General features: G+C 45.6%; 1 protein-coding gene across 1 annotated transcript in view; it reads right to left on the bottom strand.

The window, feature by feature from the left end:
• Window positions 1-934: 934 nt before the first annotated feature.
• Window positions 935-22856, bottom strand: part of aqr (aquarius intron-binding spliceosomal factor) — a 53116-nt gene continuing 31194 nt past the window's right edge. The window contains exons 27-35 of the mRNA XM_031828789.1: window positions 22642-22779; window positions 22464-22535; window positions 21546-21733; window positions 20174-20345; window positions 14077-14247; window positions 7612-7697; window positions 4264-4438; window positions 3256-3369; window positions 935-1479 (exon numbers count right to left, since the gene is read on the bottom strand). Of these exons, the coding sequence (XP_031684649.1) occupies window positions 1171-1479; window positions 3256-3369; window positions 4264-4438; window positions 7612-7697; window positions 14077-14247; window positions 20174-20345; window positions 21546-21733; window positions 22464-22535; window positions 22642-22779 (1425 nt within the window). The 3' untranslated portion in view covers window positions 935-1170. The remainder of the gene's footprint in view (window positions 1480-3255; window positions 3370-4263; window positions 4439-7611; window positions 7698-14076; window positions 14248-20173; window positions 20346-21545; window positions 21734-22463; window positions 22536-22641; window positions 22780-22856) is intronic.

Genomic DNA, 22856 nt, shown 5'->3' with positions numbered 1-22856 from the left:
ATTTAACAAGTGAGATCAATAAGGGATCATAGACTGACCAGGTGAAAGCTATGTCATGGAAAGAGCAGGTGTTCCTAATGTTTTGCGCACTCAGTGTATAACTGACACATAAGAGATATCTATTATAGGCTGACTAGAGTACATCTGCTTTGATGTCGCAGAGGCTTTGAAATCAAACATTAACATGTTTTGAATGTCTAAACAGCCTTTGAAGAGGACACCTGTACACTGAAACAAAACTGTATAATCGGGTTACATACATTGCTCTCAATGATAACCATTTCCCTGAATCTAAGCAATACGGGTTCTCTAGCTTGGCTGCGTTCAGGTCGGTTGAATCACGACTGTACTGTGACTTGAGCAGCTATGGATGCGAGCTCTCCTCTCAGACAGTGAGGGTGTTGCTTGGAGAGAGGGTTACAGGCTAGCCTGACGTATGCAACAGCTAGTTAACCTCTGGTGCATGATAATGCCTAAATTCCAAGTCTGTGTTGTGTTGTGAGCCTGCAGGCTGTGGCCTCTTTACACTACCAGGACCAATGAGGCTAGAACTAGGGATTCAGGGAAGGGTAGGCTCTAATCCACCACCACCATCTCAGTGAACTGTATGCCACTGTGACCATTTGTTTCCAAATACGGATATGGACACTGATGATTTGAGTGGAGTTGTGAGTGATACAGTATGTCTGATGTCCCGGCTTCTCTCCCCCCATGGCTTCATGTGCACGGTGACTGACCTATAAATCCAGCTTAGTGGCAGCTTGTCCAGACGCTATTGGGCGAGCCAATCATATTGACAGGTGACAGTGACGCTGTCTGAGGGCGGGGCAGAACGGGAGTGTGTAGACTGGAAGAGTAACATGATAGGGAGATTTGAAATAGGATGGCTGGGAGTCTGGAAATGTATGTAGAAAATTAAAAACTCAAGACTGCATTCACATTGAGAATTATTTTAATACAAAAGTACAGATTACAAAACAGACCATTTCGGAAAATCAAATTAAACATTATCCTCAAGGCTTCTCAAGACATCTTCACGGCTTCAGTAGAAAAATAATTCTAAAACAGGATAATCATTTTAGCTCCAAGCTCTTTTCTAAGGGACAGTCCAGTTCTGGCCCCATCTATGGGCAGATAAAGCAGTGCAGAGGCCCACAGAGAAGCCCCACCTTAAGGTGCTTCCGCTTCGTCACTCTCCTCTCCATCACTGTCGCTATCTCGGCCAGGGTGCTCTGGCATTTTGGGGTGCTCCTCTTGCACCTTCTCTGGTGTCTCCTGTGGGATCTTCTCTGTGCCGGCCTCCCCGGAGGGCTCCTGCTCCATCGGTGTCTCTTCCTGGTTCTCCACTTCAACTGGGGTCTCTTCCTTGTTCTCCACTTCAACTGGGGTCTCTTCCTGGTTCTCCACTTCAACTGGGGGCTCGGATTGGTCCTCCTCTGCCTGTGTCTGCCGAGGGGGAGGCAGGAGCTTCTGCTGTTGCTGGGCATGGAGGAGAACACAGGGAAAGAGAGGAAGGTGAGGAATGTGGGTGTATGGGTGTCACCATATAATTCCTACATTTATGAAAATGTTCATCATATCTTGAATTCATGACAAAATGTCTCAGACAAGATGCTAACAGATTTTCCATGCTGTACAAAGAATTTCTATCACTGCTCGTCCCATCCCCCCCTCTCACTATTTCCTCCTGTCTCTATCGCTTTTGCTCTCATTCCTTCCTTCCCTTGCGCTCTCTGGTTGAGGACAGAATCCATGCACATGCCTTAGGGACAGGTTAGGGAGGGGCACATGTCTCCCTGTTATGTTCGGAAAACAAAAGTTCCCTCTCCACTGCAGCCCTGCCACTTTAGGCGGGGGATGAGAGAGGGGTGGGGTAGCTTAGCGTCACCCGTTATCATCCCTCCCCCCTCCTTTATCCTCCACTCCCCACGGTGTCAAACAAAAGAATGTACTGCTCTTTTAATTAAAACTCATTCTGGTTCCCTCATCTAAAATGTTAGGCTCGTGGCCTGTTAAGGCTCGGCATGCAGAACTAAAACAATTCTCTTACATCTGACCTATTTCCACCACTGCATTAAAGTTTTACAAAATACAGAACCTAAAAACAGATGAGGGATAATGATACTGAAGACCTGGATGAATTACTGTAAGAGGTTGTATTGGAGCAGGTGTGTTTGTGAGAACCAGTGGTCTCAGGTGTGGGTAAATAAACTGATAGGTGACATTGGGGAGCTAGCCTAGCCTTTCATAGCTGGACTATTAGCCTGTACTCAGTCTGTAATTGGGGAGCTAGCATTTCACTGTTGGACTATTAGCCTGTACTCAGTCTGTAATTGGAGAGCTAGCCTAGCCTTTCATAGCTGGACTATTAGCCTGTACTCAGTCTGTAATTGGGGAGCTAGCCTTTCATAGCTGGACTATTAGCCTGTACTCAGTCTGTGCTTGAGGAACTAGCCTAGCATTTCACTGTTGGACTATTAGCCTGTACTCAGTCTGTAATTGGAGAGCTAGCCTAGCCTTTCATAGCTGGACTATTAGCCTGTACTCAGTCTGTGCTTGAGGAGCTAGCCTAGCATTTCACTGTTGGACTATTAGCCTGTACTCAGTCTGTAATTGGAGAGCTAGCCTAGCCTTTCATAGCTGGACTATTAGCCTGTACTCAGTCTGTAATTGGGGAGCTAGCCTAGTCTTTCCAATTGCTGGTGTACTATGGTAGTTACCCGTCTGTCTGTACTGCTGGGTGCAGTGAGGTCACCAGTTACCTGTCTGTATTTCTGGGTGTAGCGAGGTCAGTAGTTACCAGTCTGTACTGCTGGGTGTAGCGGGGTCAGTAGTTACCAGTCTGTACTGCTGGGTGTAGCGGGGTCAGTAGTTACCAGTCTGTACTGCTGGGTGTAGCGGGGTCAGTAGTTACCAGTCTGTACTGCTGGGTGTAGCGGGGTCAGTAGTTACCCGTCTGTATTGCTGGGTGCAGCGGGGTCAGTAGTTACCTGTCTGTACTGCTGGGTGTAGCGGGGTCAGGAGTTACCTGTCTGTACTGCTGGGTGTAGTGAGGTCAGGAGTTACCTGTCTGTACTGCTGGGTGTAGCGGGGTCAGGAGTTACCGGTCTGTACTGCTGGGTGTAGCGGGGTCAGTAGTTACCTGTCTGTACTGCTGGGTGTAGCGGGGTCAGTTGTTACAGTCTGTACTGCTGGGTGTAGCGGGGTCAGAAGTTACCTGTCTGTACTGCTGGGTGTAGCGGGGTGAGTAGTTACCTGTCTGTACTGCTGGGTGCTCTGGATCATGTGTATGTACATGTTGTACACCAGGTTGGCCATCTCCGGCATGTTCTTGATTGCCTGGTCGGGCTGGGACGAACGAGGCTCTCTCTGGAGGGAGAGATGGTTTACAGTTTATTAATTTCTCCCTTCAGTCCTCTTCAAATCGATTAGTTTAGACCACTTACTATTAATGCGCCTACGGTGTGAGTGAGGGAGATACCAAGAGGGAGTGAGAGGCAGAGAAAGGGAATATGCAAATAGGAAGAGAGCCTGGTGGGTGAGTTGAATATTCTCTCAGCTGCATTAATGCCCCCTAGACATAGTACTACGCTGGCACTGCAGCGGTCCACTGAGCTGTGTGTGTGTGTGTGGTGGGAGCAGGGAGCTGCCGCATTGCAAAATAAGACTGCCCACTAGGCACAGATGTCAAGTCAACATCTATTCCACATTGATTCAACCAGTGGGCGCGCAGTAAAGTCTGTGGGTGAGCTGAGCTTAAACTGTTTCCCCTTAAAATGAGGAGAAATGAGGATGAGGAGAAAGTGGAGCATCCGGGACTGGACTCTTTCTGACAGGTCAAGGGGGGCACATGTGGGCACCTAGAAGAACTGTCCCCCCGGGAACTGGAGCTCTTGTGCCAGTGTGGGGGTTAATAACAGACTGTCCCCCCGTCGGTCACAGTCGTCCTTTACCTGAATGGTGTTAACTGACTGGGCCGGTGGGTAAGAGGATGGATAGAACGAGGTGGGGGGAAGGGGGGATTACTCCATTCATTGAGAATTCAGACAGGCAGGATTAGGCTGCAGTGGGGATGAAGAGGCATGTACTATGCAGGAGCTGGAGAGGGTGCTGCATAGAAATGTCTGTGTGTGAGAAAGTGTTTGACTCAAAGTGTTCTGCGTGTAGTTGTGCCTGAGTGTGCATGAACACATATTCAAACTTGCGTGTGTGTATTCATTTGTCTCTGTGTGTGATTGTGCAAGTGTTAGTGTGTGTACTCACAGGCTGTCCCTGGGTGTAATATTCATTGGGTCTGATGTGGAGCTTCATGGGTCTGGCAGTGAGCTGGTTGAAGGCAGGAGTCAGTTCAAAGCAGTTCTGGAACAGACTGACCCGTCCAAAGATGTAGAGGCCAAGTCTGGACCTGGACATGGCTACTACCAACCGTCTCACATCCCTGTGGAGAGAGGGAGGGGGTGAGAGAGAAATTACATTTTAAACCACTTGGCGCAGTTAGCCTATACATCACAAGCTTATACACAGCCCTTCCACTCCCAAATCAAGTGGGTGAGAAAAATATTGGAAAGGAGCGAAAGGGACAGATGAGAGAGGAGGAGTAGAGAGTCTTTAAAGATAAGGCGGCAAAAGTGAGGATAAATACAAAAATAGACGGAGGGGCAGATGGCGAGACGAGAAAAAACAGAGGGCAAGGAACGAGAAGGAGAGAAAAGACAGCGAGATGAGCGACAGACAAAAGAAAGGGGCAGAGGGGTGAGGAGATGGGCTACTTTCTTTCCAGCCAGTGGAATTAAAGGATTAGCAGGAGGGAGAGGGGAGTCTGGAATCTTCTCCGTTTCCCTGGCTGTAATACAGCCGTGCCGTAGTGGCGTGTTTAATAAAATATTGTTTACAGGCTTCTATGCTCTGCTAGTCCTGGTCCCCAGGGAGGAGCCAGTGACATTATGGGATAGATAGATGTATGATATATGCCTCATTTATCTAAGCAGCCATGATAAGACAGCGCACATTAGCAGCACAATATCTCATTCTAAATGTCAACTTCTGGACTATATGGGTAAAAGCAGGAAACCAACTGGTCACAATGGGCTGCTGGTTAACAATTATGTTACAACAGCAGGCTTATCTATTGTATTCAGACCATAGTGAGGCAGTAGTTCAACCAAGACAACGGCAGGTAGTTCCAGTCCAAGTTCCAGGTAGAAATACCAAATGACTGTATAACAGCTGACTAATTCCTTCTCCAGCTCCACTAAGACTGATTCTGTCAACATGGGCCGAGGTGAAGGCTTTTGCGTGGGAAGGGAGGAGATTTTTCTGGCTTATTCAAGGAGCTCTGGTGGAATTCGAAAACAATCTTTGTCTCCGTGTGCAAAAGCTCTACACACAAAACGTACATTCATAAGCAGACAAGACGTGGAATGAACACAAGCAGACCACGAGATGAATCTACACTTGTGTGTTTCTATGGTGTGCTGTGTTAAACTGTGTGTCTGCGTGTGCGTGAGCGTACTAGTGTTTGTGTGTAGTAATCTCTTTAGTTAACAAGGCAACAACAAGTCACAAGAATGTGGACCATGGAAAAGCTACCTAAAAACACATCACTGCCACAGAAACAAACCACAAGAGCAGCCCTCCAATCAGCAAAGAGCCTGACAAGAGAGGAGCCAATCAGAAGCAGTCTTCACCTGGGGAAACAGCTCTGTGTGCATGGGTAGGGGACGCCCACCTGGGTGGTTCCTTGACATAAGCAGCCACAAAGAGGGGCAGTGAGTCTGTCTGTGCCTGTGGAGGTGTGTCAGTCTCCCTGCACGTCAACGCTCTGGTGTTTGTGTGTGTGTGTTTCTGTGAACATTTGTGTATACCTGCACATGTGTGCTGTTGTGCGCCTGTCAGAGTGTGTCTGCGTCTGACCCGGTGTGTGTATGTGCGTCCCAGTACATGCGTGTGTGTGATCCTGTCACAGTGCGTCTGTATGTATGTGTCCCTCCCAGTGTGTCTCTCAGTGGGAGGGCTTCTCCTAGGACTGTCAGATCGAGGGGTCAGCTTGTCATACGGTCAGTTGCGTGGCAGCGGGTTGCTATGAGCAGAGTGAAGCGAGTTAGCACAGACACAGAGATCATCTCTAGCTTGATGTATTTCTATATTCAAAACAGACAAGTAGGCAATGTTGTTATTGAAGTGGTCGTTTGAGAATTCATAAGGCCATGTTCAACAGTGGTTTAATGTCTATCATAGTATAAAGTACAGTTTGCCATTCAAAAAGAACACTTGCAATGTCACATTTATGAAACGCTCATGTCTTGCAGTTACAATATAGCATTTCCTCTCCCCTTCAGTAAATAACTAACTCTTGGCCATAATAGAGGTGCTTTAAAACTCACTCCACATATAAAAAGAGACAGAGAATGAAATGTGAATTAGGCAGAAGTGTGTAATCTCCTGTGTGAGACAAGACTAAAGGGGAGATAGGCGAGACGAGTGCAAGCCTGGGTGCCGACAACATGATAAACTGGAGACTCTCCCTGGCCCACACGCACCACTTCATCACCAGCCCATCAATCTGCCCCTTTATCAGACACACAGAGAAAGGGAGTTTAAGTATTTTTTTGGCCCTGGATTTATACACTTGCTGCTAAACTAGAAGAGGCGTCAAAAGAGAGGATGGCATATTCATCCAGCCAAAGCTTCATTTGGAGACTTCAATTTCTGTCGGCCGTGTCGCGGCTCCAATGGGGTAGGCCTTCATCCATAAAAACACATTACACCAGCACACCCGCCACTATATATCACAAGCAGAGGGAGAGTATGTGTGCGCGTGGCCTGGTACAGAGAGATACTGTGGCAATGTTTTGCCTGGTGTTTAATACGCAGCGTATTAAGGAAGAGGGGCTCGTCGGTATCTCACAGCAGCCTGGAAATGAAAGGTCTTTTCACTCGGTATCAATTCAGAGAGAGCGAGGAGGACAGGGGGAGGGAGAGAGAGAAAGGAAGAGAGGGAGAGAAAGAAACAGTAAGAGAAAAAGAGTAAAAGTAGTGAAAAGGGAAGCAAAAGAGTAAGAGAGGGACAGAGACAGGGAGACCGACAAAGATGGTAAGAAAGAAAGAGTTTGAGATAAAGGGCAGAAAAAGACAACTTAACACAGGCGAGTGGTTACCAACAGGGCTCTCTGAACCTGTAATAGGCTGTTTTACAAAAAGCCTTTGATGGTAAAGCTGCTCTTTGTTCGATACTCTCACCCCAATCATCTTTACACAATGCTGCAGCTGTACTTAACAAAAAATGGTTAGTGAGGCTGCACGCTCTCCTTTCTTTTACCTCCTCAAAAGCTGACTTTATCCACCCTGTGCGTGACATGAGAAATAAGTCTGCAAAGACCTAACCAACTTTCAGAAAACTCCACATTTATTCATACCAAGAGACTCTTTAAAAAGTCTAACTTAAAAAAAGACATTTAAAAAAGCTGCTCTGGGGGGTAAAGTGACTGGTGTGGTGGATTTCTGCTTGTGTTAAAGTGTGTGTGTGTGTGTGTGCGTGTGTGGTAAAGTGACTAGTGTGGTGGATTTCTGCTTGTGTTAAAGTGTGTGTGTGTTGTGTGGTAAAGTGCCTACCTCAGATGTCCCACAGCTCTGGTGCGGACCAGTGACAGGATGATGTAGTCATTCTGCTGACCCTGAAACCTGTCCACAGTCGTCACCTAAAGAGGAACACACACATCCATTATTTAACACAGACGTCTTTAAATCAGGCCAATACCGGCAAGGCCGCGGGCCCCGATGGTATTCCAGGGTGCGTTCTCTGAACAGCTGGCAGGTTTATCCACGGTCATTTTCAACCTCCACTTGTCCCAGTCTGCGTTTTAAGATGTCCACCATCATTCCTGTTCCCAAGAACTCTAAGGCTTCATGCCACAATGACTACTGCCTTGTAGCACTCACATCTGTAATCATGAAGTGCTTTGAAAGGCTGGTTATGGCACACTTCAACTCCATCATCCCAGACACACTAGACCCAGTCCAATTTGCATACCGCCCCAGCAGATCCATAGGCGACCCAATCTCAATTGCACTCCACACTGCCCTCACTCACCTAGATAAGAGGAATGCCTATGTGAGAATGCTGTTCATTGACTACAGCTCAGCATTCAACTCCAAGCTCGTCACCAAGCTTAGGACCGAACACCTGCAACTGGAACTCCTGACGGGCCAACCCCAGGTAGTGTGGGTAGGCAACATCAACTCCACCACGCTGACCCACAATACGGGGGCCCCACAGGGGTGTGTGCCTAGTCCCCTCCTGTACAGCCACAACTGGTATGGCAATAACACCGCCCTGGATCGCATGGTGCTACACCGGGTGGTGTGGACAGCCCAGTACATCACTGGGCCAAGCTCCTTGCTAGGAAAGACCTCTATATACCAGGTGGTGTGAAAGGAAGAAACCGGAAAATCATTAAAGACTCCAACCACCCAAGCCATGTACTGTTCTCTCTCTGCTTCCACATGGCAAGCGGTACCGGTGCATCAAGTCTGACACTAACAGGCGCCTGAACAGCTTCTATCCCCATGCCATAAGACCACTAAATAGCTAGCTAACAAAAATGGCTACACAGACTGAGTTGACCTTTCTATTGTATTCTTATTTATGTCTCTATGCACAGTCACAGGGCCCTACACACTAAGCACACGGATACTCCAACACACATACAAAACACTCACTCCATCATTTCCTCATTCACACATAATTTATACTGACTCTACACACCCACTCACATACAATCATATACACTGCTGCTGCCCTGTTTATCATATATCCTGATGCCTAGTCACCTTACCCAATACATATCTACCTCTATCGATCCAGTACCCCCCCCTGCACATTGTAAATATGGTACTGGAACTGACCCTGTATGCTTACTTTATTATGTTCTTATTTCTTATGTTTATTAGTGAATATGAGTGCATGTGTGTGTTGAGGATGGCTGGATTTAGTTCAGATGTTTACGAGCGAGTGTGAGAGCTGAGCTCCCTTCCTAAAAATCCAGAGAGCAGCGGATCTTCTTACGGAGGCGGGAATGCTATGTGTTGTTCCTGCTGTAATCATGCTGGGCCACATGGAGGGGCAGGGGGGTGTAATACGGTTTAGAGGGGCCCAGCCCAGGGTATTTACCTACAGTACCCAGGCTGCTTACCTGGCACTCACAGACTCAGGGTGACAACACACACAATTTATGGCTGTTATAGGAGGAAAATAGCCAGGATTTCTGAAGCCGAGGAATCGCGTGTCAGGCGAGTTGCTTTATCCCCGGCAATCCTGTCCTTATAAGAAGCACATTTCAAAGAATTCATTTTCCTTGCAGTGAGGAAACAAGCTGATTTTGGGAGGCTTTATTGTCAGCCTTATGCAATAGTGTTGCATACAGTATTTAATAGGTTGAGCTGTTCACTAAAGTAGTTAATGCCGACTTCAGTTGATATAGCTAGACCCAGGCTGTCTCGATCAAACACCTCATCCATCAACCTACACTTTGCGCATTGCAGACAGTTCAAGGCCTTACCAGTGAACCATTCATGTTGACTGGAAGGGTCTAGGTGGTGAAGAATGTCAGATGGGTATCTCAGTAGCAAGAGACTGGCCTCTTCCATTCTCCTGAGTGGATCAATACGCCAGAGAGAAGAGAAGAGCCGTTGAGCTTCAGAACAGCAACAGTGTTAAATAAATCATCCTATCGTAGCCTTTTCTTTTGGTCGAATGCACTATTCATTGACTTGGGAGTCCCACAAGCCAAACCCCCTCCGAGTCCCCTTATGGGAGAAAGGAAGGCCAGGGAGAGAGGGAGGTAGAAAAACCAGGAAGTGGACCAATATTTATTTAAATCTCCCTGTCGCTATAAAGAACAGGTGCAGCACCAGAAGCAACCATGTCACTTTTACAACAGCGTGAGACTTCGAGATGTGTCTGTTCAGACACTAAGGCCAGTCGCTCTCAGGACCTCCCTCCCACGTACCGGCCTACTGTTACCCCACAACACCCACCCACCCAATGGCATAGCCTAGTGGAAACTGAAGGGGGAAAATATGCTGTGCAATTTCAGCCAAAATGCTTCACCATATTTTCCAGCGCAGAGTAAAGGCTGAAACCTTTTATTTTTAGCTCTGGGAGAGAGAGCGAGAGAGAGAGGGGGCTAGATAGATATCCCGGGGGCTTTTGCATTGTGTTAAGTTATTTATGTGAAATCTTCCAGGGAGGGAATCGCAAAGGTCATGACTTCACGGCAAGCAGCCAGGCACACATCCAAGGGTAGTGGAATCTGTTCTAGGGTGTACACACACACACACACACACACACACACACACACACACTAGAATCCCTGACAGAAGACACCCGACCAGAAAGAAAAGACACTAGCTCTCTTTCTCATCACTGTCATCCTGAATCTCAGCAGATGGTCACCTGATTCAAATATTCATTATTGTATCTCTGGTCTCGCTCTGCTCTCCCCTCTTGTTCATGTGCCTGTAGGCAGCGACTGAAGACCGTAAGCAGGAAATTCCATGGTAACAGGGTGACACAGAGTCATACAACTTATATGTACAAGGACTACTTTAAACAATTCCCACAGAACAAGTAAATGTATTTTTTGGTCAAATGAACAGTGCAGATGCAAAGTTTGGTAACAGAATGATGACATCAACAAACAAACCATCATTGTTAACAAACTTTGCAACTGTACTGTTCTTCAAGTAGATGCTTTTTTGTTGTTGTAAATTGTTCTGTGGAAATGGTTCAAAGTAGTTCTTGTACATATAGTTGTATGGTTGATTAATTAAGCAACCAATGTTTTTTGTTTGACATACATTTTAAAGCGAAAAATCGGACTCTCCGTGAAACTATTTCCGGGGAATTGCCCATGCCGAATTGTCCCATCTTACACTTGGTTGAGTGTTCCCAGGGCTATGCTGGGGGTAATGAGAGCTCAGCGACACACACAGAGGTGGCAGTGGTAGAGAATTATAACAATCTCTCTATGACACCGTCGTCCAAACTGAGTCCATCTGTATGAGTGTCCCTGTGTGTAGCAGAGCCCTAGCACTGCCTTCAGAAAATGAACCCACCGGGAGAGAAGGGGAGTGCAGGCTCCTAACATCCATCCCTCCCTCTCCCTTCATCCCTCCCTCCACAGCGTCGCAGTGAATAACTAGGTGGACTGATTAACCTTATCGCTTGTGTTACGTGTTCTATCAATGTCAATCTAAATTAGCCCTGACCTGCCTATGGATGTGTGTATGAGTGTGATCGCTCTAAATCGAGTTTGCATTAATGTGATTGTGTGCATTAATCAAATGACCCCATCACCCAGTTAAAGTAGCAGGTTAAACACAGCAAACGGCTTTAGTGTTTATAAAAATATCAGAGTTAAGTCAGAGTTAAACCGGTGTAGGCAGAGTAAAGTCAGAGTTAAGCCGGTGTAGGCAGTCAATGTAAATAATCATTTGTTCTCAAGTGACTCGCCTAGCTTAAATATATTTAAAAAAATATATATATATATATACACACACACACACACACACATTTAGGAGAGCACTTTACCATTTACCCAGTAACTACAACAAGTCCTTAAAAATGCATAGTATGCTAAAAATTTGAGATATGTTAAATTTGCTCCTGATGCATATGTATGTGAACAGTTCCTAAGGCTCACTGTACTGTGGTCCACAGTGGAATACAGAACTATTCAAACCCAGGGCCTTGAGGTGCGTAGCACAACAATGCTGATGTTCATCATTCACCTCTAACAAGGGATGGCTTCAGCCCTGGTTGGAACACTATCTGGCTAATCAGTGACAGTTTCAGTTAACTGACTAAATAAAATAAACACTTGATTAAATTAGGGATGAAGTATATTGAAAGCAGGTGCATCCACACATGTGTGGTTCCAAAGTTCATTATGAAATTAACATCCCATCATGCTTAGAGTCGTGTACAGTGCATTCGGGAAAGTATTCAGATCCCTTGACTTAAACAAATCATAATCTGTGTTGTCTTGGCTGTGTGCTTAGGGTGGTTGTCCTGTTGGAAGGAGAACCTTCGCCCCGGTCTGAGCGCTCTGGAGCAGGTCAAGGATCTCTGTACTTCGCTCCGTTCAGCTTTTCCTGGATCCTGACTAGTCTCCCAGTCCCTGCCGTTGAAAAACCTCCCCACAGCATGATGCTGCCACCACCATGTTTCACCGTAGGGATGGTATTGGCCAGGTGATGAGTGGTGCCTGGTTTCCTCCAGACGTGACGCTCAGCATTCAGGCCAAAGAGTTCAATCTTGGTTTCATCAGAACAGAGAATCTTGTTTCTCACAGTCAGAGTCCTTTAGGTGCCTTTTGGCAAACCCCAAGTGGGCTGTCGTGTGCCTTTTCCTGAGGGGCTTCCGTTGGCCACTAACATAAAGGCTTGATTGGTGGAGTGCTGCAGACATGGATGTCCTTCTGGAACATTTTTGAAAAAACAGTTTTCGCTTTGTCATTATGGGGTAGTGTGTGTAGATCGATAAGGATTTTTATTTATTTAGTCCATTTTAGAGTAAGGTTTTAACGTAACAAAATGTAGAGAAGGTCAAGAGGTATGAATACTTTCCGAATGCACTGTATGTGTCCAAATCTGTGATGCCTTACCCTCATGGGCTGTCCAAAGAATGGGTTTCTGTGTGTTTACATGGTTTGGTGTGTGTGTCCGGGTTTGGTGTGTGTGCCCGGGTTTCCGTTAGCCGGTAAAAGCCATTTTTGGCCAATCTTTTTCTCAAGCTGATAAATAAAATAGGCAAATAATGCTTTTTAGCCTATTAATTGACGAAAATACCAGCCGATGTAAATACAGCACATGGTCATCGGTCTATAGGTACACTTAAATTGTACAATTAAATTGCTGTGTATTTTCGGTAGTCGTTATGATTCTTATTCATCGCACACGCACAGCATACAGATACAGAGCCTAGTTAGAGAGGAAAGTCTGTCAGACAGCGTGAGAGCTGCTGCTACAGCTCCTGTTGTTGCTGGAGTGAAACATGTGCTTTTATAGGCTCAATCATTAAGGAACAATTCTAAATGCAATCGCGTGTTAAAATTGTTTTGATGACCACGATAAAAAATAGCTACTATTTTATTTTTCAAACTGGTAATTGAAGCGCTCTTCCCATTCAAGTGCGTAGCCAACGGTAGGCATACATCAGCGCGTCACACGACTTTGCAATGAGCTGGAGGCGGTACGCATTTTGAAAACATACCTAATTGTGTGAAATCTGAATACTTTACTTAATATTTTTTCTTACCTTGCTTTAAAGTAGCCTAGTCAAAATCAGTTTCTATAAATGTGGAGGCAATTACTCTTTAAAGATGTCCATATGCCATCGAAAAAAATGGCCTATTTCTCTCATGTTCTATTGTATTCAAAACAACTTTGCTTCATTGTTCAGGAGCCAAAGGAACAATTATTATTAGCAACCCATGCTAGTTGCTGCATCTTTAGATGGCCCATCTATCAAGATTGATAAGGGATAATTTCATCTCTGTAACATGAAACTGCTGGCAGGTGCAGTGCACTTGACAACGGTGTTCTCCCGCTAATTGCATTATTGAACTTCCATTTGCGCGTAGTCTACTTCCTTGTGCGCATTGCTCAGTTTATAATGTGAAGAAATAGTTGATCAACATTTTAAGTTAATGTTCTGATCCGTTGCATCAGCCTCGTTCATTTTTAATGTGTTTTTTCCCCCAAATGTATTGTATGAATTTGGGATCTATCGTCCCACAACTGACCCAGAATCTGTTTGGAATAGGCCATTTCTTTCTCGCACGGATAAGCTGACCAATAGAATAGGTCAACTTCTCTACTATGGGGGTTAGTAGATAGACATAGGATAGTGATTTTGTTATTTGTTCCTCATCTTGTCTGAGGAGAAGTAAATGTGGACAGTTATTCTAACATCTTCAAAGTTTCCTCTGAGTTGCATGTTCTGTTAAGATGAATTACCATAATCTAAATGTGATTTCTGTCATTCTGCGCACATATAAATATATGAGACCTTACCTTGTTGGGCTGTCCAAAGAAGGGGTTCCCAGCACAGCGCTGGTTGATGACGTCTCTGATGAGGTGTTTCTGTCCATTGTAGGTGGTGAGGATGCTGATCCTGTCGGCAGGGTAACCCAACAGACGCATGTACATGAACAGAGCCACACAGTACTCTGCCTCACCGAGATTCTAGAGGGAGGGAGGGGAGGGCAGGTTAGATAACACGTTTTGCACACAGAGGAAATTAAACAAAATACTAATACAAATACAAAAACCAATTTCCTAGCGTATGAGAATGTGTTCCCCCTACTCGTTTTAAATGGGCCTATATTACATAGGGGAGAAAGTGAGATGATTACAAAAGTGTTCATGTTCGTAATACAAATTTATTTCCACACTAAAGTCAAACTCTTTTAGTACCCAGAGAGCATCCGTCCTTTAGGGTAATGTAAACCATTGTGTGTGTATATTAAATCTGTGCCCAAGCAGTGGTTGGTGTGACACAGAGTGGAGTCTGAGAGGCATCTCTCCCCCTTCCCCTCCTCTGCTAGACAGCTAGCCATGGAATCTCATAAAAACAATGTACCTTGTGTTTCCCCTCACCTGGATGGACTGATATGGAGCCCGTTAATATGACTAAGGCCAGGAGATTTTCCTAACTGTGTGATCTGACCAGGAAATACTCTGGGCCCCAGTTTGAAGCCCAGAGACACTCCCTAGGATACAGACATGCAGTAAGGCACACATATCCACCCATCAGCGCAGACATCAGTGTGTGGGTGCTTGCGTGTGGCGTATCCAGTAGTTGTGCCCGTCTGTCTCATGTCACTGCTTAATATAAATGTGATCTAATGTGCCCAAACTCCAGATATCTCAGTAACCATGGCAACAGCTGCCTCTGCCCATCACCTCAGTTTGAGTGTAACGGCCCAGGACTGGCATGTGGCTGAAAGCAAGGAAGATGGGAAGGAAAGAGGGAAAGAAAAAGGGAGGGAAAGAGTATGTTGCTGTGGCACACTCCTCTGCCCATTAACACTAAAACCGCTGGGCCTCGAGGGCCCCACCTCTACAAGCTAATGAGCAGTCATTCTGACTGCAACATTCTAACAGTGTAATTAATACATTTCATATACGCTATCGCAAAAAAAAATATTTTGTTGTGTTTATGAAGGTCTAAGGCGCGGTCAGCAAGGCACGCGGTCAGCAAGACACGTGGTCAATCGATGAAAACAGCAGTAGTCTAAACATCTTTTAAAGCACCAAGTGTGCTTGATAGTGAAAATCAGCACAAAAGCTGATTTATAATGGCATTATAATAAATATTAGTGTCAATATGACAGCAGCTAAAAATAGTCTTATACATCAGATACCGTGGCCAATTTGTCTGTCATCAAAATGGAGGTAACGCATAATCTCTGAAGCGATCCTGTGACATGGTTTCTCTAAAGAAAAGTATCCCATACATGTCTGAACAAAAGCTCTCCATGTCCACGCTCTTCCCACCGAATGCTCCACGGACATACAGGATGGAAATGAATGCTTCCCAGCTCATCAACAGACAGGGTCTCCGTGCTTAGCCACAGTAACGTTTCTGAATGCTGTAACATGGCCATGTCGCATAAACAATGAAAGCTGGTGAGGGCATTTCTGATGTATTTTGTTGAGATGAAGGGCCTGCTGTCTCAGTGATTACATTTTGTGCTGGTAAATTGTCACGTAGCATTGTCACTGGCTTGTTCCATCTAGAAATGGTGCAGTTCTTTCCTCTCTCCTGTCTCACCGTTTCATTTGGTAGTGGCACGGGCACTTGCTCAGTGTGCACTGTTGTAGGCCTCGGAGCTGTAGGTTAATCAGGAGAATAACCAGAAATGTCATGATTCATTTCTTCCTCTCCAGAGTTCTCATTCAGATCTTATAGCAGCGCAAACGCAGCATGTGCATCCATTCATCGTGGTCTTGGTGGGTAATTTACAATGGCAAGCTCTCACTGTGTACGCCAAGTAGACTGATAAAACTGCTTGGGTTTGGTGGAAAGATAAACATTTCAAATATACCAAAACAATGGCCCACTCTGTTCTTCATGACAACTGGTGATTACCACATTTAGCATTTTTCCCTTCCCTTCCCTTCCCTCATCAACTCACCCATTCTCCCTCATCATACTTTACGTCATTTCATTGGTTCTTATGCGTGTGAAATTAGTTTCGGTATAGTTTAGGTTCAGTTGAGGATATTATCTGAGTGATTATCAACTGGGCACGGCCCATTACACTGTTGGGAGAAGGAGCAGACCAGACCCAACTGTCAGGAAGATGAGCAATGGGGGGGAAAACCCATTTAAAAAAAGACATGCCACCATAAAACTGGTTATAACTCCAGTTCCGTTAGTGATATTAAGACTCTACCAGCAGCAGCATGTTACAGTATATAGACGTATTTAGACGTATTTAGGAAAAGCCCATGAGCAGTCAAAATTACTGCCTTAGCGGTTCTAGCGTTTTGGAAAATTAAAGAGTTAAAAGGTCCTCAGTTGAACTACTGTAGAATCAGGGCTGAGTGAAAGACACTGAGAATGTAACGTACTGGTAAATACACAGACATACTAAAGTAATCTACTAAAGTAATCCATCTAATGTTAACCTTTTCCAATGACTAGTGACTTCAATCTTCTCTAGCTCCCATCAGTGATCTATTGAATAATGAAGTGAGGCTAAAACCATATACAGTGTAGTCCAGTGGTTCCCAACCTGGGGTACATGTACATTAATAAGGGGAAGCATTTTCATTTTATGGCCCATTGCAAGTGTGTGTACAGAGCAGGGGCACTCACAATGATCTTGAGGGGTTGCAGTATTAACGTAAAATGTACTTTAGCAAATGAGCCATGCCAAAGAGACAGGGGGATAGATCGCTGTTGGCTAGGTCTCCTGTTGCTAGTGCCCAATGGAGTGCCTTGAGCTGGAGTGTGTGATGGGGGAAGGGGGATGTTTGAACAGCTGTGACAGGCATTCACCACACTTTTGGACACTATTGCCTCTCCAGAGTCCAATTCACCCCTCTGATCTCTTGATGTGTGTGTATATATATGTGGTGGGGGCCACTACCCCTCTGGTCTCGGGACAAGAGTGCTTAAGGGGGGGTGAGTATTTATGAGATGTGCTACATTTCCTTGAGGCACCTAAAAGTGGCAATAGGAAAACAGAGAGGAGAGGAGCTCATGTGACACACACACACAGAGACAGACCGAGAGACACATGCTCCTCATTTAACCAACAATGGGCAGATTCAGCACACACACACACCAGGGTTTCCCTTAGCCAGTAATAGCCGGTTTTTGCCACCCCCCCTAAAAAATATGAAAAGCCGATAAATCTAATTGCCGCAGGCCACTTGTCCTGGAGAAGAAGAAACCAATCCCCTTGTGAAATAATGCGTTTTAGCCTATTCATTGACGGAAATACCAGTTGATGGAAAAACATTTGACCGGTCATGCTGATCGGTCTACAGGTTCATTTGCATAATTAAATTGCCTAGTGCATTTTTGTTAGTCGTGATGCACCTTATCATGTGCACAGCATACAGATCCAGCTCTGTCATGTAGCTGCTGATACAGCTACTCAAACAGCCTGTTCGTGGCTGCTGGAGTGAACCAAGCTTGAACAACGCAATCACGTGTTAAAAACAGTTTAGAGATGGCCACGATTAAAAAGAGATACTATTTTATTTCGCATCTGGTAATTGAAGCGTGCTTCCCATTCGCCATTTAGGTACATAGGCAAATACGCTTCAGCGCTTCACACACCACTTGGCAATGAGCTGGAGGGAGTATGCATTTCAAAAACATATACTTCATTTCTTAAAACCGGAACGTTTTACTTCATATGAGGCAAGTCTTACCTCGCTTCAAAGTAGCCTCGGCAAAATCCCACCATAGAAACGTGGAGGCAATTCTTTAATAAAGACATCCATATCCCACTGAAACCAGAAGCTTATTTCTCTCATGTTCTATTGGTTTTCAAATCAACATTCTGTCATTGTCCTGTAATGTAAGACTACATCTTTAGATCTCTCCTCTTCCTAGATTTCTAACAGCTATTTTCTTATCCGGCACATGAAACTGCTAACATCAGAGGTGCCCTTTTGACAAAGTGTTTTCCTGCTCATGGCATTAGGGAATGAACATTTGTGCCTAGCCTACTGCTTGTGTGCGTTGGTGCGCTTATAATGTGAAGAAATGATCGTTTATCAACATTTTAACCTAAACGTTCTGCTCTGTTGCATCAGCCTCATTGATTTTTAAGTTGTTTTTGTTGTTAATGTATTGGTTGTATGAATTTGGGATCTATCGTCCCACAACTGTCCCAGAGTCTGTTTGGAACAGGCCATTTCCTTCTTGCACAGAACGACAAGCCGACCAATAGAATACTATGAGGGAAAGTAGATTGATTTTGCTGTTCATTACTCATCTTTCTGACTAAGGAAAAGTAAATGTGGACAGTTATTCTAACATATTCAAAGTATTACTGGCCGATATACCGTTTATACCATAAACTGTACAGGGTCTGAGGGCTACGCCACTGCTTATAACATATAGACAAGAAATATAAGATGTCAAATACATACCCAGCACAGAGCTCCAGCTATACATGGGTTTTGCTAACTTGCTGGCTAAGTGGCTACATCAAGCTTCTTGGTTAAAGCAGAGACATTCAATCCTCGCCTGGGTCAAGATCTCTGTTGCCTAAATTATTTTGTGCGTCCCGCCAGAAATAGCCCCCCTCCCCTTTTTATACCCCAGGAAGGTACAGAAACGGTATGGCACAGAAACGGTATGGCGGCATGAACATCTGAATACCGCCAAACCCAGCTTCAAAGTGTGCATCAGAACTCCGTAAGGACGACGCACGGCGCTGCATGTTCTGTTCAAATGTATCACCATAATCTAAACCTGATTTGTAATTCTGAGCACTGTGGGTAGACGCCCTAATCAGATGCATATGGGTCTGGTAAATTAAAACGCTGCCAGTCAAATGTCTGGCGCCACATTTCCCTAACGGAAACCCTGAGACAGAGACACACACACAGACACACACAGAGACAGAGACACACACACAGAAACCACAGAGACAGAGACACACACACAGACACCACAGAGACAGACACACACACACAGACACAGAAACCACAGAGACAGACACACAGACACAGAAACCACAGAGACACACACACAGACAGAGACACACACAGAGAAACCCTGAGACAGAGACACACATACAGACACAGACACAGAAACCCTGAGACAGAGACACACACAGAGACACAGACACACACAGAGACAGAGACACACACAGAGACGCAGACACAGACACACACAGAGACGCAGACACAGAGACAGAGACACACACACAGACACAGAAACCACAGAGACAGACACACACACAGACAGAAAGACAGAGAAAGACACACACAGAGAAAGACACAGGCCGAGAAAGACACAGGCCGAGAAAGACACAGGCCGAGAAAGACACAGGCCGAGAAAGACACAGGCCGAGAAAGACACAGGCCGAGAAAGACACAGGCCGAGAAAGACACAGGCCGAGAAAGACACAGGCCGAGAAAGACACAGGCCGAGAAAGACACAGGCCGAGAAAGACACAGGCCGAGAAAGACACAGGCCGAGACACACCGACAGACACACCGACAGACACACCGACAGACACACCGACAGACACACCGACAGACACACCGACAGACACACCGACAGACACACCGACAGACACAGAGCCAGACACACCGACAGACACAGAGCCAGACACACCGACAGACACAGAGCCAGACACACCGACAGACACAGAGCCAGACACCAGCCTAAGCCACTTCCTAAGGAAAGACAATCTAACTGCTAGTCTGGAGGAGAGAGTCATTAGCCTGTCCTGAGTGGATCCAGTGTTAACGGTGAGCTAGCCCAGGTAATGAACATATCATCTGGACTTGTTCTGAATCCATTAAGGTTTAAAACGAATGAATCCTTGAACAATAAACACTACTTTGCTACTGTGGTGAGTGTGTGTGCGTACGCAAAGTGCTTGTTCCTGTAGAAATGTGCATTATTAACCTGGTAGAAGTAAGGGTTGGGCTCGGACTCCCCCACTCCGTTGAAGTCCTCCACGTTGATTAGCTGGAAGTCAAAGGTCAGGCCAGGGTTGGGGGCCTGGAACTGGGGCAAGAGCTGTACGTGGGGCAGGTTCCCCAGCTGCTTATAGCGCCAGTTATACAGGTTACACAGACTGGAGGAGAGGTGGAGAACCATGTTAGCATTCATTCATATGGTTAGAGAAAGACACCGTACTATTTAAAAGCTGCTACACATAGGATTTTGTAGAATGTTTGCATTGTAATTTCAGAAAGTGGCCATCATTTATCTGCCACTAACAGTGGAATGAGTGTTTCACAGTATTACTTACCCGCCAGTGTTGTGACTGGCCGTGATACTGGCCGTTGGATTTCTCCTGCCAGAGCGGAATCTGTTGTCAAACTGGGAAAGCTGTTCTGACTTTGTGGCTGGGTTACCTAGTGGAAACCACTCTGTCATTTCCTAGCTGCAAAAATGCAATGTTCGCTCGATTTCAGTTTGTGAGAAAACAAGCACTGAATAGTGTACGGAATCACTGTACCATCTAAATCACTAACAAATATATTTTGAACAAAAACATTGTTTTACAGCTGTTTGAAGCAGCTTCAAACAGCTGTAAAACCTACATCGTTTGTAGTTGAAATATATTTGTTTGTGATTTAGATGGTACAGTGATGGAACACTATTCAGTGCTTGTTTTCTCACAAACTGAAATTGAGTGAACAGTGTAGAATTTTCGCAACCAGGAAATTAGTGATGTCCATTAGATAACCCAGCCACAAAGTCAAAACAGTTTCCCCAGCAGATAGGCAAATATCACAGCCAACCACAATACTGGCTGGCAGGTAAGTAATAATGTGAAACACTATCATTCCCCTTTTAGCGCCAGATATATGATCAACATTTTCTGTAATTATAACGCAAAAGTGTCAAACAAACCCTGTGTGTAGCACCTTTAAAGAGAGATTCACTATTCACCACTCTAGCTTAGCGTCCACGTTAGTATACAGTACATACTGAGGGCACTACTACTGATTAGCCAAGCCAATTAGCCAGGGAGCCATTCACGTGTATCAGCGGCTACTTAGAACCTATTAGATCATGGACATAACCAATTAAACCCTCCTGGCTAACAGACTAGTTCTTTTTGTCTCGTCTTACATTTAAGAGGATTAAGAGATGTCACACACACTAAACCAAATATTCTGTAGATTTTTTTGCACAAATGTTTGATGATGAAAACGTCAAATGACTTCCCGCATGTTCAGACTTGTTGATGTTTGATTAGATGAGAATAATATGTGCCGTATTCAGCATTTCTGTCTGAACCCTGTCCCCAGTGTGCCTTACCCACCTGGCGCGGGCACGTCCCTGAGCGTCCAGGTCGACGGTGGGCACCCCTAGGCGTACGAAGCGGGTGAACAGGGACTGCTCCATGTTGGAGTACTTCTGGAAGGCCATGTTCTTAATGACGGGGGGAAGCTGGTGGTGGTCTCCTATCATGATCCAACGCTTCAGCCTGCTGTAACCGTCCTCTGGGTTCTGGAGAGAGAGAGGAAAGACACAAGGTCAGTTCTTCTCCACAAAGTGTTCTTAGGGGAAAAAGCCTTGCATTTCAAAAGCGCCCATCACCAGCCCTGCACCTCTTCACACATCTGTTCTTCACCTTTCCTTCTCTCCATTCTCCTCCCTCTGCCTGTTAACTGAGTGGTGAACTTTGTGCGCCAACTATCTGGCTGGCATAGAATACTGGGAATGCAGGAGAGGAGAGGTAGGATAGAGACAGAGCGGAGCCTCACTGATGCGTTTACTATGCTTCTGCTGATTAGGAGGGAGAGTAATGAGGGCTTGACCCCAGACAAACCTAACATTACCAAGGCTCATAAATCGAGCCAGATTCAATCTCCGATAGGGACCCAATGGAAGAAAAATTAAAGGTGGGGGATGTGGATTCTCGTTACCGCCTGCGATGCTACGACAGCAGACATGATGGGTTTGGATGTTTGCGTTGGTTGGAGCGAGAGACTAAGAGGTTGTTGGCCTGGTTGATGTGGCTTAATGGTCTCCTCTGTAAACAGACCCTAGTGCCATCTGCTACCTGAGGCTATTAGGTCCCAGCATGATGACCACATTAACAGTGGATGGACCCATTCATCCTGAGTGACAAGGAGTTCTCTTCTTAGGGGAAGTATAGACCTAAAAAAAGGGCTTTAGAGCTGAACATTGGGGTTTAGCACCGGTGGGATTTTGGGGTCTGGCTGTAGTAATTTACCTGCAGCAGGAGAGGGATGAAGGTCTCGATCTCCAGGATCTGAGCTGCTTCCTCCATCAGGATGTTGTCATACTGAAAACACAAGAACATGTGTGTAGGTGACGAGTTGCCTCTGTCCCGAGTTGTGTGTGTGATCGTAGTGTCGTGATCGTGTGTAGTGTTTGTGTGTTTGTCTGACCTTGAAGCCCAGCTCTACCAGGTCATGGCGTTTGAGGGCAGCGTGGGTGCAGGTCATAGCGATGATCTTAGCCTCCTTCACCAGCAGGTACTTGGAACGGTCCAGTCCACTCCTCAGCAGCTCAAAGGCCCGGAACTCCTGATGGACACACACACACACACTAGTAAGAAGGTGGTTCAGAGGGCTGGGGATAGGGTTAAAGGTTAAATCATCAG

This window comes from Oncorhynchus kisutch, linkage group LG7 (assembly GCF_002021735.2).
Source record: "Oncorhynchus kisutch isolate 150728-3 linkage group LG7, Okis_V2, whole genome shotgun sequence".
NCBI lineage: Eukaryota > Metazoa > Chordata > Actinopteri > Salmoniformes > Salmonidae > Oncorhynchus > Oncorhynchus kisutch.
Note: the sequence above shows the minus strand (reverse complement) of the source record. Positions and strands in the feature narration are given on the sequence as shown.